Raw genomic sequence first — 17573 nt, 5'->3', positions numbered from 1 at the left:
CTGAGAAGCAAGGCCTCGGAGGAATTTTATTTCCTTTTACTTTTTACTGATTGCCACTTAGACTCCAAGGGGCACAAGCAGGGCTGTGTCTCTGTTAGAGAGGGTGGGTGAACAGGGGTGGGTGCTCCGGATGCCACTGCAGAACGTTGCTTTTCATCTGCTGACTTGTTTCTTGTGTAAGACAATCCGATGAGATTGTCTAAACGGAACTGTATCTCAGTCCACTAATAGGATAATGGTGCGACCTCGAATCTTCCCATTGTTTGTTTATCCTTTGTAGATTGTGTCCCAAGTCCTAACTCATCTACAGCACGTGACAGCATCCAACCAGTGCTGTTTCTACTTGCCTGAGCATCTGCCAGTGTTGACCGTGGTGGCCACAGTGAGGTCCAGGCCGCTTGTCCTCCAATCCTGGGCCACTCTACATCAGCTAATGTGTGCTCTGGCTGAGGGCTGCTAATGGTTAGGTCTTCTGGTTACATGCTGCTCAAGTCTAGCACTGTGCTGTGGCCTGTGTCCTTTTCACCTTACCCCACTCCTGTGTCCCCCATCACTCCCAATTCTGTGTCCCCCATCACCCCCACTCCTGTGTCCCCCATCGCCCCCACTCCTGTGTCCCCCATCGCCCCCACTCCTGTGTCCCCCACTTTCCCGAACTCCTGTGTCCCCCACTCTCCGCCAGAGTCACTGTTTTGAAATCTTGCAGTATGAAATTCATTTCGTTCTCCTCCACCTGTCTTTTTTCCTGTCAGAAACAGTGTAACTCATCTTAAGCTGTCTGGTTGTTTGTTTGTTTGTTTCCTTACCATCTTCTAATTCCTTTTTGCCCTTGAAGATTGGCAACTTCTGAGTGTGGTCAGTCGTTCACACTCTCCCCACAGGCTTTGTTCTTTGATGGTTCTAATATCTGAGGGTGTTGAACCTCTTTCCAAGTCCCCAGACAATGGTGGGTCTGCAGAACATCTTTGGGGAGGGGCTGTGCATCTGTGGGATTCAGAGGCAACACGCTGTGCCTGATGGTGAGCTCATGTCATAGTCTGAGGTGCTGAGGGTGCTGGAGGAGAAGGAATGGTCCTCAGTTGCAAGTGTCAGGAAGGGTGCACTGTAGCTGTGTCCTTTAGACCACAATCGTCCATCAGTGTCTAACAGCAGGCAGCACAGAGGTGGCGGCCTTAAGGCTTCAAGGCCCGGGCACTGGCTATCACTCAGGCGGCAGCACAGCTGGGTGCTGGTGGGCAGAGACTGGAGCTGATGGAGGATGCTGTGCACCAGGCACGTTGCTCATTACTGCTCAGTCTAACGTTCTGCGGAAGACACTGGAATAAGTTTTGCTTTTCTACAAAGTACCAAGAATAGCACATGGTATCAGTTTATAATAAGAAACATTTTTAAAAGAGTAAAGCAAGATAAGGCAGGAACGCTTGGATGGACCACACCAGTGTGGGCCATCTAGCTCCTGGCCTGCTTGCTCTTGATAGGTCAGAGGCCACTAATTGAAGAGTCCCTAAAACTAAGAAAAGGCCCTTTGGGATCTGACTTTCCTGCTGGAAACAGGCGGGTGGCAGAGTCACCATGAGTGCTTTTCTCTTTGCAGCACGCACTCCTGGCTCTCAAGTTCATACTTGCCTTTGCCATCCCTGATAAGCCGCGGCACATCCAGGTGAAACTGGCCAGGCTGGAATTCGAGTCTTTGGAGGCGCTCAAGCAGCAGGTAAGAGCCACATGTCTGGAAGCACTACAGGGCTAACCCTTCCAGTGCAGGGGTCCGTTAGCGTTGAATGCCAGTTAAGTATGGAAGACAGCTCTGCAATTAAAAACGAGGAAGCCAAGAAGTTTGCAGGCAAATGGTGGGAGCTAGAATAGATCATCCTGAGTGAGGTATCCCAGAAACAAAGACACACATGGCATATGCTCACTTACAAGTGGATATTAGACATATAATATAGGATAATCATCCTAAAGTCTATACACTTAAAGAAGCTAAGCAAGAAGGAGGACCCTGGTAAGATACTCAATCCTCATTAAAAAAGGCAAACGAGATGGACACTGGAAGAGGGAAAAAACAGGGAATAGGATAGGAGCCTGCCACAGAGGGCCTCTGAAAGACTCTACCCAGAAGGGTATCAAAGCAGATGCTAAGACTCATAAACTTTGAGCAGCGGCAGGGAATCTTATGAAAGAAGGGGGAGATAGCAAGATAGACCTGGAGGGACAGGAGCTCCACAAGGAGAGGAAAAAAAAATCTGGGCACAGGGGTCTTTTCTGAACTGATACTCCAACCAAGGACCATGCATGGAGATAACCTAGAACCCCGGCACAGATGTAGCAAATGGCAGCTCAGTGTCCAAGTGGGTTCCCTAGTAAGGGGAAGAGGGACTGCCTCTGACATGAACTCAGTGGCTGGCTCTCTGATCACCTCCCCCTGAGGGGGAGCAGCCTTACCAGACCACAGAGGAAGACAATGTAGCCAGTCCTGATAAGACCTGATAGACTGGGGTCAGATGGAAGGGGGAGGAGGACCTTCCCTATCAGTGGACTGGGGAGGGGCATGGGAGGAGATGAGGGAGGGAGAGTGGAATTGGGAGAGGACAAGGGAGGGGGCTACAGCTGGGATAAAAAGTGAATAAATTTAAAAATTTAAAAAAAATACAGAAGACTCCAGTGGAGGATGAGACAGGCCAACCCAGATCTGTGATGTCATCAAGGGCAAGGCTGAGCAATGGGAAATGATGGATAGCGCCAAAGAGCAACACAGGTTCACTCCAGAGCCGCTGCCACTGTCTCTAGTCAGGCCCTGTATAGAAGTGCTATCCAGAAGCCAATGAATAGGATCCTGAAGAGTGTCTTATGGGCTGAGAGCCTGGAAACCTGTGGGCAGAGCCTCAAAGAATGCCATGAAGATTTTTTTCCCTTGGTCTACCAGATGAAAGAGAAAGAGTGGGGAGGGGAGGAGAGCTAACCCTGGGTGGGGTTCCCCACTGGTAACTTTCTGCCTGCGGGGAGAACAAAAGGACAGTGAGTCCCTAGATGCTCATAGTGGTCACCTCTGTCAGACGTCTGTGTTAGCAACAAAGCAATGGACTGGGCAGTGTATTCTCTGGGACCAACGTTAGGTCCAGCACCTCTTGGACCACACAGCATTTCGGGAACTGGAGGGGGAAAGTGAGAAGGACCCACCACATCTGACCCTGTGAGGAATCTCAGGGCAATGTTACAAATGGGGACCCCCATAGAGGAGCGCTGTGACCAGATGTGGGTTCAACCTAGAAGAGGAGACAGGAGAACCTGGTCCCAGCCAGATGGGCTTGTGGCTCATGCTAAGTGACAAGATCCAGTTTCTGGGTTTGCTCATGAGATGAGTCTGGCATGTTCTTAGGTTAAACTGAGCCCTGTTCAAGGTCCCGATGCCCCGTGGTGAAGCAGCCTGCACCGTGACGGTTAGCTTTATTCTAGAGAACTAAGGGTCATGTCCTGGGAGAGGCAGATGTATCACGGCGGAGACATAGAGGGTGGCATGTTTAAAGCCTGTGAGTGGGTATCTGTGCGTTTATGCCTTCCTGGACGGTGCAGCAAGTTCTTGGGCAGCTAAGGCTACAGCGTGGTGAAATCCTGTCTCAAAAAAAAAAAAAAAAGTAAGGATGAAGGATATAACTTTCACATAATATCATTTGTTTTCTTTCATAAGAAATAATAAGTTTTAAATATTATTGAATGTTTTCATTTACAGAAAAATTAGCATATGAAGTCTTTAGCTGGTAACTTACTAAAATAATAGGGCTAATCTACATGAAGAGTATCTTAAAGTCTCCTGGCATCAGAAAAGTCACCTTTCGCTGGGGAAGGGCTTAGTAGTCAGAGCCGAGAACCAGAGTCCAGCCCCTGAGCCCACATGGGGGCCGGCTGAGGTCCCAGCCTCAGAAGGCCGAGAAGGTCCAGAGAGCGAGGTGGAACGAGGACGTGGGGGCTGGCCCATGAACAGGGTAGAGGATGGTTCCCCGCATCAACTCTGAGCCTCTGTGTGTAGTCACGCGCATGTGCGCAAACACCCACACACCTGCTCCCACACTTGCATACACACACACACACACACTGAAAATAGAAAAAGAAAAAGGTATTCAGTTGACTGTGCCCTCCACACCTCAGCTGGCAGGTGCCGGGCCCGGAGCTTGTGCTCTCTGCCTCTTCAGCCCCGTGTTCCAGCATCTATGTGCCTAGTGACTAAATGTGGCCTCATCCCCCTGCTCGGCCACACACACAAAGGCTTCTAGTTTCTGGGCCAGAGTTAAAATGGAGCCATGGAGCGCGTGTCTAAGAGCTTACTCACCGCCGGCTGCCCCGGGCTCCCCTGTGCAGCGTTGGGACCTGGTAGTCTCTAACAGAAAGTTCTACCTCTGGGTGGCAGTTGTATCGTGTCTACCTCAACCCAGTTCCACACGTGTGCCGGCCTGCCTTCCTGAGTGTAGGAAGGCAGCCCAGGACTTGCTGCAAACCCCCTCCTCCTACCCCGCCCTCTCCCTCCCAGTTCCCACCCACAGCTAAGGGTTGAGTGTGTTGATGTGTTCTGCCTGTCGGGAGCGGTTTGCACTCAGTTGGGGTTGGTCCTTTAACCTGCATGCCGAATGGCTAACTTGGAGACATGGCCCAGTTGGCACTCAGTGCCCTCTGCCTCTGCTGCATCCCAGGGGTGAAGCGCTGCTGGGGACACGGAAGGGGAAGTGCTGGAAGCTCTGTCCTTCACGGCAGGAGCAGATTCCTAAACACACAGGAAACCATCCTTGTCTACAGTGAGAGCAAGCAGGGTGGGCTCGTTTGCTTTGCAAACAACATTTGAAATGACTCGGTTGAGGAAGAACTTGGGCAGACAAGCCGCCACCACCCGATGCTTCTTTACAAATCGGCTTATTTGGTATGTAGTCACCTTAAGATCCAGTTAAAGGCAGAAAGGAGTATTAGCTGAGAACCGTTTGGTAACAGGAGTCTAGCACACACCCAGGGCAGTCTGTAGACGCTTAGCTACTGCGGTAGCCAGGCCTCTCGGGGTCCACAGTATACGTGTGAGCCGGTGTGTGGGGACAGAGCCTCTCGGAAAGATGGCAGCTCCTGAAATCAGCTCAGAGAACAAGACAGGGCCCAGATCAGTACGGGACCATTAGCCAGAGGGCTGGTGTTCAGCCCTCGCCCTTGCTGCCTGTCTAGCAGGCATAGAGCTGGGGCAGAGAGCTTGCCTCGCCTGCCTGGGGCTCTGGGTTCCTTCCCCAGCTCAGGATGTGTGAACATTGGCATGGTTTACTGGTGTTAATACGTTTTAATAATCTCCTTTCCCCATGTCTGTGTCCAAGCATCTGGGGAAACAGCATTTTTAACGGATCATGTACTATTTCACAGCAGAGAATGCAGGTGAGAACACACTTGACTCTTACCGCAGCACAGTGAGGTGGCCTGCCATGCCCGGAAGGAAGTGTCTGAAGCAGGGTATGTGGCCTCTGTGCTGCCTGTCCTGTCATTCTGGAAGTCTAGGACTTGTAAAGCTTAAAGCCTCTTAATTGGAAGAGTTTTGTTTTGAGCCAATAAAGAAATAGCAGTTGTGAGAGCTGGGAACTCAAAGTGACAGGTCCCTGGGCAGGGAAGGTCCAGTTGCCAGGACCTAAGGTTCAGCAGGTGAGGCCGGCTCCTCCTGGATGGCAGAGCTCGGGAGCTCTGGGCCAGCCCACACCTCCTCCTGATTGCACAGCTGTCTTCACAGCCATTGACGCTGTCGGACAGGTGCCTGTAACATTACATTTTCCTCCTCATTCCTGGGGTCTGGGAGATGCTGCCTGCCACACAGGCCAAAGGTCATGATGAGGACGTGAGGAGGCAGTGTGAGCAGAGCACAGGGGTGCCGAGTGGGAACAAGGGCCTCCTCGTGTGTGGCGCAGCTCGGGGCTGTAGAGCACAGTGGCACCTGCAGTGGCGTCTCAGAGGCTCTGCTGCTCTGGTAAAACACCGGACAGTAAACTTGGGAGAAAGTGTTTATTTCCCGTTACAACGCCCAGGTCACACTCCATTGCTGAGAGAAGTCAGGATCCTGGGGGCGGGCGCTGATTCAGAGGCCGTGGACAGCTGTCGCTTACTGGCTGGCCTCTAGCGGCTGGCCCTGTCGGCTTTCTGTAGCACGAGGCCCAACAGCGCAAAGCTGGCCCACACACACTGGGCTGGACCCTCCCACAGTAATCATCAACCCATAAACTACCCCAGCTGAGGTCCCCTCTTCTCGATGACTGCAGCTTTATCAGACTGACAGACAAGCAAATAGGATTGTACCTTGGAAGCCGCCCCACCTGTCCCGTGCTCCTCCACGTTGGAAACGCTAGGTGTTGGCTGTGGCGGCTGGTCTGTACTGGGAGTGTAAGCTGCACACTGAGGAAAGCCCTCACACAGCGGAGGCCCTGAGTGGGGCGTGGGAGACGCCGTCGGCGAGTCCTCCCTCTGCCACATCGGCCAGCTGGGAGTTAGTCCCAGGTCTCCCTCCCCGGCTCCCTCGGTGCTGCCACCAGCTGCTCTTGCAGGGGGCTGGGCTGGTGAGGGCGCAGTGGAGAGCGCCGGCTGTGCACCTGAGCTGTACCCGGCACCCACCAGCCCCTGTCCCCGGCTGCGGGGTGCGGAGACTGCAGGGCCGAGGTGTCCTGGCTTTCGCCCTAGCCCGAGTCTGTGGGAGAAGCGGCAGGCCAGAGGTGGACACTGCTGCCCTCTGTGTGAAGAGGGTGGGCGGGAGGTGGGGGAGAGGGCCTCACTCCAGCACATCTTGGCTCCCGGGCACTTCATCCACTTCTCTCTGTGGGGTCTAGACTCAGGTCTCCATCCCCTACGGTGTGGTGGGCTAGGGCCAGGCAGTGCCCTACACACCAGGCCTGGCATCCGGCAGTCTCTGGGGACCACCTCAGATGCTGGTGACCTGCAGTAATTCAGAAGCCAGTGTACTAGGGAAATGACGAACGATGGCCTCGGGCAAAGCTAGAGCTTAAAGTACACACAGAGGCAAAAGCAGAGACACACACATACACGCCTTCCTGGGATTACTGAGGAGTTCCACGCGCTAGAAGGACCCCAGTGCTGGCTGGGTAAAACTCAGGCCCTCCTCCCCCTGGCAGTAAGGAAGCCACTGAGTCCACAGTTTAACCCTAAATTTCGCCCTGTGCTGCAACAGCCCTGCACCTGCCAGGACGCCTCTCCATCTTATTCTCCCCACAGGGGTGTTCGGAGCACATCGCCTCTCCCGAGCTGGCGGTCGCCACTGATCTCATTTGTTTCCTAAACAAAATCACTGGAGTTTTCCCCCCAGAGATAGGAAGCATGGCTAAGGTGAAACGCTCGGCCACATGCATTTTTCTCCAGTAAAAGAAATTACTCAAAAAGAGTTTCGGTTGGCGCCATCAGTTCAGATGGGTTCCTGTGACTGTTGGGCTTGGAGCTTCCCCGGGAAGGATTACCCCTGACGCAGGCTGTCACAGAGGAGGGCGCTAACCGAACCCCGCAGGGCCAGACATGTGAGCATGTGTTCCAAGTGCTCGCCCCTGACTTTCACCTTCCCTCGGTTCATTATGGCTCCGTGTTGGTTTATTAGCCACCACTGAGCACTCTGCGTGCGCCGGACACACACTTCATTGTTTCCAGAAAGCCTCAGGGTGCTGGCCCCTGCTGACCTTCTGCTGCCTCGGCCTGCCAGTGCTAGAGTTAGGCGTGGGACACCCCCCCCCCCCCCGTGAAAACACATTTTTAAACTTTGAATTGCTAGTGTTGGAGATCTTTTAGAGTGAATGAGCTATGCCGTCCCTCCTGCTGATTTACGCCGCCTGGGGTCTCGGAGATTTGACGGGTGTCCGGACATGCGCCACCACAGACAAGGGTGGGCAGCTGCAGTGTGGCTGGGTGAGAGCACGCGTCCCTGAGGCATCTCTAGGAACTGCACATCTGCCCCTCTCTCTCTTCCGAAAACAAAGCAGAATACAGGGATATTTGACCCTAATAACCATCTGAAATACCCCTAATCAACAGGGGTATCTGAAAACACAGATGGCAATATTGTGACGCAAAGTGGGAATGCAGGCAGCTGAATTCATCCCGAAGCTGCTGCTTGAGCTACCCTCGTGTGGCTGACTGTGTCCCGGCATTGCCCCTGAGCAGCTTCTGCACCGCTGACACCGTGGCGGGCTCTGCCAGGTGACCAGGGACAGTGTGATGATTCTCTGCACCACAAGCTGGTGAGTTTTTCTCTGTAAAGATCCAGATAGTAAGTAGTCCCAAGTGTGTGGACCACATCATAAGGATTGAGTTCTGCAAAACATTTGTGAACAGAAAAGGAATGCTCTGCTCCAACAAGCCACCCCAGACACAGACTGCAGCGGTATGGGCTGAGGCAGGCACCCCTTAGGCTCACGCCAGCTCGGAGGCCGCTCAGAAGCTCCTCTCTGACCAAGGCCGCCCAGCTGCTTCCACATTCCTGACCACCTTAAGTGTGAGATAGTGATTTGTTTTGCAGCCGCAGTCCAGAAGACGAGGCTGGCTGGGTGACCCTGACCCGAGGCTGGGTGCATGTTACTGTCGATGACGCTGGACAGTGTGCACACTGGAGTTCCTCCTCGTAACAGAAATAGAGGTTCTCTACACTCAGACACCCCCACCCCAGGTCTCTGCCTCTGAGGGCCTGTGTCGTCTTAGCTCTCTCTCCCTTCATGATCTTCATAAGGACACATCATCATTGCTGCTCGAGACACAGAACCACAGACACACAGTGGGCAGGGCCCTGAAGAGGCATAAATGCCTGAGGAGGCATAAACGCCAGGAGGCAGATCAGGGGACCAGGGGCCAAGCCTGGATCTGGATCATTGTGACCCCAAGGTTTCTGGAATGCCACAAAGTAAGATTCAGGCTGAATTTGACTGTGACAAGTTTCCTGAAGAGTGAGCAAAGTGTTCTTGGTAACCCCACGTGCTGAGAGATGAATGTGAGCGGCAGCCCCTGGGGACGCAGTGGGAAGGCACGTCTTGTGCTGAGGCTACCGCAGCCTACACCCCTTCTGCTCAGAGCCGGGTTTTCCTTCCAGAAAGCTGTTGCTTCAGGCCCCTGTGAGGTGGTTTGGCCCTGCACTTAGAGCCCACAGAGTAGTTCTGTCAGGAGGATGTAAGGCCTCACTGCTGACCTTGGCCCCAAGCTCTGTGGGGAAAGACATCGCCTAGTGTGTTATTTGAAAAGTGACCTTGTAAGTCAGTCAGTCTGTCCCTCCTGCAGGAAGTTTTCCCTTTTCTGTTTGCATTGTCTTGGCAACAGCTGACAGGCATATTTCTAATTTGAAGTCTGGGTTTCCTGAGAGAAAAGAAGCCTGTGACAGGCAGCCCCCGCCCATCTGTTCTCACATGTGACAGCGAGGTGTTGAATGAGATCAAAACCAGGTTACTTTGTGGGCTATGGGGGCATGAAACTAGTGTGTTGACTTTTTTTTAGTATGTACTGTACAAAACTTTTTTGCACTTATGTTTTGTGTGCATGTTGGTGTGTGTATGGGCCCTTTAAGGTATGTGTAGGGGCCTGGAATAGCAGGGAAAGTGGAGTCAGAGCTAACCCCGATCCTCCTCGTGGGTGTGAGACCACTGTGGCTTTCAAAAGAAAGTGTTCTTTCTCTATGAATGATGCCGACATGCCTGTGTGTGTGTGTGTGTGTATGTGCGCATACGTGTGGATGCATGGGCCTTCGATCCCAAGAAGGGAACTGCTAGCATAGATTCGCTGGACTTTCCACTTTGTCTTGAGATACATTCTTGCGAAGCTGCCCATGCTGGCCTCTGACCTGAGGTCAAGTGGCCGAGAAGCAGCCATGTCTGTGTGCGCATAGCCTCTCCTTGCCTAGTGTACATCAAGTTGCTGTGCTGTAAGTTCAAAAACATCAATGTACCCTGGAGGATTGACAGAAGCAACAGAGCGGAGAGAGGAGCAGGTGGGCGCCCAGTTGGAAGTCAGAGCCACGTTCCTGCCAGGTACAAAGACGCAGGGAAGTGTCACGTGTGTGATTTCTTCAGACTCCTTCAGCTGTGAGTTAGAACTGAGGCATGAGGTCATATCTGGGGACGTCATTCCCCTTGACCTGGGGAGGAGAGCCTTCCGAAACCAGACGAGATGGCTGTTGCATCCACAGTCTGGGCTGAGGGAGAAGAGAATCTGTCGAGATTCTGGGAGAATTCCTAAGCTCCTGGCTGAGGACGGGTCAGCTCTGCACTGCCGACCCCCATGGCTAGACTCAGCACATGCAGTGTGGGGTGGGTCAGAGGTCACAGGAGGGCCAGCCGTGGGAGCAGCCAGTGTAACCTAAGGAACCTCTTCCCAAAGGAGGGAAGGAATTTGGAATGCTGTGGTGGCATTAGCAGCTCGACTTCATAGTCCAGTGAGGATCAAGAGGGTTCCAGACTGTGTGAGCCCATCAGCCGTGCACCCTGTCAGCCACGAGCTGTGCACAGAGCACAGTTCTGCGCTAGTGATTTGTCAGAACAGCAGCGTGACTTCTTCAGCTCACATCAGTGAGGCTGAGGCTCCAGCGTTTTAAGCTCTGCCTCAGAAACGACCACCGCTAGTTGCAACTGACTGCTTTCAGCGGTGCTGGATACGGGGAATGAAAGTCCCTGCGTGCTCTGGCTCTCAGTATGCAGTAGTCAAGCCAGCGAGAACTACTCAAGACTCCTCAAGACTCGGCCTGGGAGTGAAGCCTCATGCTGCCTAGGGCTGCCCCGAGCCATGCTCTGTAATTTTGAATGTGTTCATATCCTCACAGAAGCATGTGGTGGTTAGCCCGACTTTCTTTTCTTTTCTTTTTTCATGAGGATGGTGAGGCAGAGCCCACAGACAGGCAAGTGGAGTGCTCCAGAGGCAGAGGCAGGAGGATGGCTGCAAGCTCCAGGCTAGCTTGAACTACATAGCAAGTTCCATGCCAGTCTAGTCTGAAGAGAGTGCCTGTCTGGAAAGATGAGGGGAGGAAAGGAAGGAGCAGAAGAGAAATGGAGGGGAGTTAAGGTACACAGGAAGGGAAAGCCCCTCGCTCCAGAATTCAGCTGAGGAAACAGTTGACTGTGGACCCGGCGTGTTTTCATGTCCCAACCACAGAGTACTCGCTAGGGACAGACTGTGTCAGCACTCTGTACTGGAAGTTTCTGTTTCTTTGTAAACTCAGTTATGTTGTATAAATAAGTTTAATCCCAAGAATGGGATTTTAGTTGGGCTGTAGTTTGCCCAGAGCCGATAATTGGCTTTTGCTGGCTGGTAATGGCCTGCCTTATTCAGCACAGGGAGGGGTGTCGTCTAGGGCTCTGAAGATAGAAAGATGAGCGCCCAGAAAGAGAAGGTGTTGTGCAGTGTTGGCGTGTCTCGTGTGGCAGTTTGGAGAAACCTGAGAGACGGAGGGTATAGTGGTTTGGAGCAGACAGATGGAGAGAAACGCTTTGGGGTGCAATGGCTTGGAGGAGCCTCCTGGCTGCCTTTGCTGTTGACAGAGACTGTGGAGCCCTGAAAGAACCACTGACCCTGAACAGCCGGGGTAAAGGGGTCTGTGCCCTCTCCCCACTAACCTCCTCTCTCCTTCCTAGGGGTGGCAGGAGGGAGTAGAGCCATAAGTACCCCTCTCTCATCCGTGAACAGTGCATTTCACGTAGAGAAATTCTTTTTTTTTTTTTTTAAGATTTATTACTTATGCATACAATGTTCTGTCTGCATGTACACCTACATGCCAGAAGAGGGCACCAGATCTCATTATAGACAGTTGTGAGCCACTATGTGGGTGCTGGGAATTGAATTCGGGACCTCTGGAAGAGCAGCCAGTGCTCTTAATCTCTGAGCCATCTCTCCAGCCTGAGAAAACCCACTTAAATGTTTTGTTTTTTTTTTTTTTACTTAATTTTTAAAGCTTTCTTCATCTTGAAGCTTATGAGCAAAGTGACCTGGAAGCCACAGAATCCCAGGAGAGGTCACTGCAGACACCCAGCAGCCCCCCCCCCATTCCACCATCCTTTGCTCCTGATAAACCAGGGCCTTCCCTGTGGTTCCTCCTCAGACTCTTTCTAGAGGATCCGTGACGGCTGTTTTGTGGTTCCCAACGGGGACCCAGTGTCCTCAGGCTGCTGAGCACAGAGCTGAGCCAAGGTCTCAGTGCACAGTGATAATGGAACCAGTTCTGGTGAATGGTTTCACTGGAGTTTTCCTTCTGTTTTCACATCACACATTCAAGAATGCTTCAATTAGATACTTCACCTTAACTACAATACTACTTGAAGTAAGTAAAAGAAAATTGTTTTTTTGTTTTTTTTATTCCAGTCCCAAAGAAGTAGGCAATTACCTCTGGCAAAGTGGCTGTTGAAAATCGAGCAGTGTCATAAGAATTTGTCAGTAATTAGGCAGTGAGAACCATGTGCTTTAGGCTAAGATTCTAGCTTTGAGCAAAAGCCTAGCGATTAGAATGTGCTAAGGAGTGCCCTGCCAATTTTGTGTGAGCTGAAGGAGAGTCTGTAAGTCACACACAGCGAGTTCCTGGATGGTCAGCAGGATGGACGTCTGTCCAGTCCATGCTATGACAACATGCCTTAGCCCGAATACATTATAAGCAGTAAGTGGTCATTGTTTGTAGTCTGCAGACCAGGAAGCCCATGGCTAAGGCACTGTTGGACTCGGCACCTGTGAGGTTTGCTCACAGCCTCCAGGATGCTCACATTTAAAGACAGCCACGCTACTGCCGCCTCACGAGGGAGAGAGGCTTGCCCAGGTCTCTGTCTGCCTGACTGTGTGTGAGAGAGAGACAGACAGAGAGCGGACCCCTCCCTTTGTGTGTGTACTCCTATGAACTGAGGGCCTCGTCCCTCACACAAACTTGGGAAGTGCTCTGTCACTGGCGCAAAGCGCTGCTCTTGAACCTTTGTGAAGGTCCTGATGGCTCGGCCACTTCCCCAGACCCCTGCCCTTTCGTGTACCCCAGTGGTGCGTGGGTTCCAACCTGAATGGTGGGACACCAACTCCTAGCCCTGTGGACTTCCCGGGGGAGGTGCCACCCCCCACATTGCCCCTTCCCTCCTGTGGACTGTGGGAACTCCCTGATGCTCCCAGGATGCCTGTCTGTCTCCCTGGGGCGCACACACCCTGAGAGTTTGTGCCTCGTTGTTTGGAGATCACCAAGTAGCAAAGCTGCTTGAGACGACAGCACTGGGATCCTGAAAGCCTAGAAGCCGCTTGCCAGCGGGTCCAGCGGGTCCAGGCACCGCACGGGAGTCTGGATCTGTTCAGGGTTAGAACAACATCTTAGGTCAGCCTGCAGCTAAAAACGATGGCACAGAGCTTAACCATTTTTTAAGTCTTCATTTATTTAAACCCATAAGAAATTTTGGAGCTAATGTTTGTTTCACGATTTGATGTTTTACTCCATCAAGAGTGTAGGCCTGCAGTCCAGCGCTCAGAAGCCTGAGGCAGGGGAATGACAAGTATGAGGCTGGCCTGGGCTATATACTAGGACATTGTCTCAAAAACCAAAACCAAGAAAGGGGGAAAGAGCTGTGGAAGTGACCCTGATACTTTAAAAGGAAGAACAGTCTCTCGGTCTAGCTTTTACACTCTTGATCTGCTACCAGCTTGATACTGGAAATACACACCCAGGTACAGGTTCTTTCCAAGAGCTAGGCAGGCTGAGCCACCCTGAGGGATGCTGAAGAGAGCAGAGCCTCCGGGCGAGGCAGGCTGAGACTTGACTGTCCTTCCACCTCTCATCTTTGCCCTAATCCTGCTGTTTCCCCGTCTGCAGCACATGTTCCTCAGTTAGAAGAAACCTTTAGTTAAAGAACCTTGGAGCTCTCTGGGCTGCTGGGCTCTTCCAGAAGCTCTGTTGGAGCTCTTTCTGGGCAGGGGAAGGAGAGCCTCCTCCAGAAGCCATCCTGGTTTATAAAAGAAAATGCATGAAAACATAAATCCATTAAGAATGTTGAAAAACAGAAGCACTGTCAGCCAACCGCCTAGAGCTTCTAGAAGGCGCAGTGCAGGGCTGAGAAAGGGGCCCAGGAGTAGTGGCCCAGAGCTGCTGCTGGGAGGGGACTGAGCCTTCTAGGGGAGGACTCACAGGAGTGGGTGAGCACCAAGGGCTCACCTTATGTGCAAATAAAGGTTTGTGTTTGCACCAATCACAGTCTTTGCCCTGCAGTGAGAATTTTGGAATTTTGGTTTCTTCAAAAACACAGAAATATTATAAAAATATGTTTTGTTTTAGTCCCAGGTATGGGGACATGGGGCTGCTTCACAGCAGCTGATTATGATTCTCCCCGTGCTCTGGTGGGGACGTGATTTTACCAGCTGCAGATAGTTTCTTCGATTGTGTGCATTTGGAATCCAGGGGCTTTTCGGAGGGTATATGGAGGGACCATCGATGCCCCGAGAGGTGGGTGGGTTGTTGGTGCCATTAGTCCTGCCCTGTAGTGACGCTCAAAACAAACAAGACACCAGAAATCCTGACACCAGGAAGTAGTCTAAGGGTGACTTAATTCAGGGATCTCTTCTCTTTCCTCTCTGTCCTCTTTCTCTCTCATCTAGTGTTAGGGGGATGAAAGGGCGGAAGAAAAGGGTGGAGAAAAGTGAGAAGATCATCCCGCAAAGTAGCAGACGCTGCTGCCTTCAGCTCCCTCACAGCAGAGCCCCCCTAGGCCACCAGGGGAAATGCTTCCACTTGGCCCAGGTAGAAAGGGTTGCAAAGTCAACTAGATCTCACTGAAGATTGTGGCCTCAGCGTGTCTGGTATAAACTGAGATGGCCCTGGCTGTGTCTTCAGAAGCTGCTGTATTCAGTTGTGGTCATCATGTGGTTTTGAGGGACTGTGTAATGTTCAGGATGGTGGTACTGACACAAGGGAAGTCCAGCTTGTGGCCGGCAGTCCTTTTGTTCAGGGAAGCTAGGGCAGCAAGCAAGAGGCCAGCCATTACTCAAAAGAGTCAAAACACCCAGCCCCTGATACTTGCTTACAGGAGGATGGATACCAGAAGTACTTAATGTAAAGACCTTGTCGTTAACTTTAAATTACCTGCCCAGTGCTCCAGTTTTGACCTTGAGAAGAGGGGTCAGGGAGGCCAAGGCTGCAGAGGATTCCAGGATAGGCAGAACCAAGGAAGAATGGAGTGTATAGAAAGCACCAGAGGTCTACCGAGCACCTGTTTCATGTCCAGAAGGGTATGTGCATGTGAGGGAATGGACTAGGGAAGGAGCCATCAGGAGGGGAGGGGCCAAGCCTGGCACCCAGGGTTGGGCAGTGTTTCTGTAGCAAATAGAAAACTTGGCATTCATGGGGAGCTGGGAGCCTGCCCCGTGAGTGGGAAGTACCTCCAGGCTGAGCCCTTCTTTTGACCCATCTGACAAACCAGGAAGTGAAATCCAATGCATCAGTGTTTCAAGTCATGTAACTGTATCCCAGGACAGAACAAAATTTGCATGAATATACACATAGGAGCAATCAGGAGGAGAACTTTTATCAGTTTAACTGGCCCAGTGCTGAAGTACAGGGCAGAATAAGCCAGAAGGGATGTTAAAGCCATCACTGGAGCTATATTCCATGCGTCACAACAGTCACACAGACAGGAGCGATTAAATGTGTGTGTCTAGTTTCTAAAGAGTAAAGCCTCAGGTCAGAAAACGCCGTAGGCTTAACAGCAGGCTGGGATGTTACGTCGCTGACCTGTGGGATACCCAGCAACAGTTTCATCAGCCTGATAAGGGACATCGATGCCACATCTGTAAATGGTCTCCTTAAGGAGTGGGTGACAGCTGGCCCCTCGCTGTGAGAGCAGCGGGAGGAAAGTCAGCACTGTGATGCAGACTCCATCAAGCTAAGGAGTGAGAGGGAAACAGACGCACAATGTCTGTGCGGAGGAGCACAGGGCCTTGTTCACGGATGCTGATGTGTATGTGGAAACCAAACCTTCAGGAGAATCTAGAATGTGACCCACACATCCATTGCAGGCCGTGCTTCTGCCCATTCGCAGAACAGCAGAGCCCCCAGGACGGAAACTGCCCAGCCTTGCCATGGGAATTTTGGCAGCGCCTCAGCTGTGTTTTGTAGAAGCTGATGAGCCAGATTCTAAAACTGACATGGAAAATAAAGGACCTAAAAATAGCCAAACTCCGAAAGAAGGGCAAAACTGAGCTCAGATGCTGCCGATTTCAGGGCGCGTGCTAGAGTCACGGCGAAGGCTGCAGGGGCGGCAGGTGGGAGCAGGCCTGAGCAGGGGACGGCCGCAGTGCATGCTCAGGAAGGACAGGTTGGCGGCAGGCGGGAAACCAGTGTGCAGCCACACTGGATCCCCAGAGGACTGCGAACTGAACACAAGTCCCAGAGGAAACAGGGGAATCTCGAGACGGTGCAGCAGACAGATTCACAGGGTTTCTGAACTCTGCGCAGAGAGGCTCAGGATCGAGGGGCTTCCAGTCCTGTCTGTGTGCTACACAGCCACAGTAAGGGGGGACCCTGGCCTTGGGAGGTGGGGCAGGAGCAAGGGTGTGAAGCTAGCCTGGGCTGCATCGTAAGACCCTGTTGGAAGGAGAGAGGGATAAGGAAGGGGAAAATGGAGGGAGACAAGAATCTTCAGGAATCCAAGTCAAGAGGCTTCCTTGGAGCTTAGCACCCCAACCCTCCCCCATCCCCCCAACCCCTACCTCAGCACCCCAATCTCTCCCCCAGACCCCGCCGCCCCCACCCTGGGCTTGGTGCCCCTGCTGCCCCAGCTCTCTGGGCTGCTGTCTCACCATGGCCTTTTCTGCTCTGGTGGGAACAGAAGCCCAGCGGAGAATACCCCACAGCTTCACAGAGGAAAGCCAGACAACATGGGTAGTGAGCTGGGAAGAACAGCCCCCTCTCTCTCTGCACTTCTGCCCTCTGAGCCCCTCCAGCATTTGTGACATGGGAAGCATCTGGAGGCCTCTTGACAGGAAGAGAGACATGGTCTGACCTTGGCAGTTCTGTGTTTATTCACAGCCTTGGGACATTTGTCACCTGTGTGTATGTGCGTGCATGCATGGATGCGTGCGTGCGTGTGTGCATGCACGCACTACTACAGGGAAAGATGGCCTCTTACAGGAGTGGAAGTGACTTCCATAGTCCACAAGGAAAGCTGGGAAGTGTGATCTTTCTGCAGGAAATGATAAAGGGGGGAAGTGCAAGGGTGTGGTTGACTGTTCTTGTTTCCCATACATTCCAGCCACTCTTGGTAGATGGGAGTACGTAGCCTCTAGCTGTTTTGAGAGGATCGTGTACTCCTCTTCCAGATGGAAAAAGCTCAGAGAGGAAATCGGAAAACAAACATCCAGAAGAGACTGAGGGTCAAGAGGTCCATGAAGAATTCTAACAGGGCACGAGAAAACGCCAGCACTGCTGTGAGGGAAGCTGCCAGAGAGCAAGGGAGGCTGAGCAGAAGGGCAGAGGACCACAGCTGGGGGAAGCCTGGGATGAGCAGGAAGACAGAGGACCACAGCTGGGGGAAGCCTGGGATGAGCAGAAGGGCAGAGGACCACAGCTGGGGGAAGCCTGGGATGAGTAGAAG

The 17573-nt window shown here is 52.4% G+C and overlaps 1 protein-coding gene across 3 annotated transcripts in view; it reads left to right on the top strand.

The window, feature by feature from the left end:
• Positions 1–17573, top strand: part of Ano10 (anoctamin 10) — an 81901-nt gene that overhangs the window by 57380 nt on the left and 6948 nt on the right. For 2 of the 3 annotated variants that reach the window (XM_055601751.1, XM_055601750.1), the window contains one exon: positions 1595–1711. The exons of the other annotated variant lie outside the window; for it this stretch is intronic. In XM_055601751.1, coding sequence (XP_055457726.1) covers positions 1595–1711 — 117 coding nt within the window. The remainder of the gene's footprint in view (positions 1–1594; positions 1712–17573) is intronic. 3 annotated transcript variants of the gene reach the window in all.

The sequence above is a fragment of the Psammomys obesus genome, unplaced genomic scaffold, assembly GCF_907164565.1.
Source record: "Psammomys obesus unplaced genomic scaffold, mPsaObe1.curated_primary_1811, whole genome shotgun sequence".
In the NCBI taxonomy this organism is placed as follows: Eukaryota; Metazoa; Chordata; class Mammalia; order Rodentia; family Muridae; genus Psammomys; species Psammomys obesus.
This window is presented reverse-complemented; position numbering and strand designations above follow the sequence as displayed.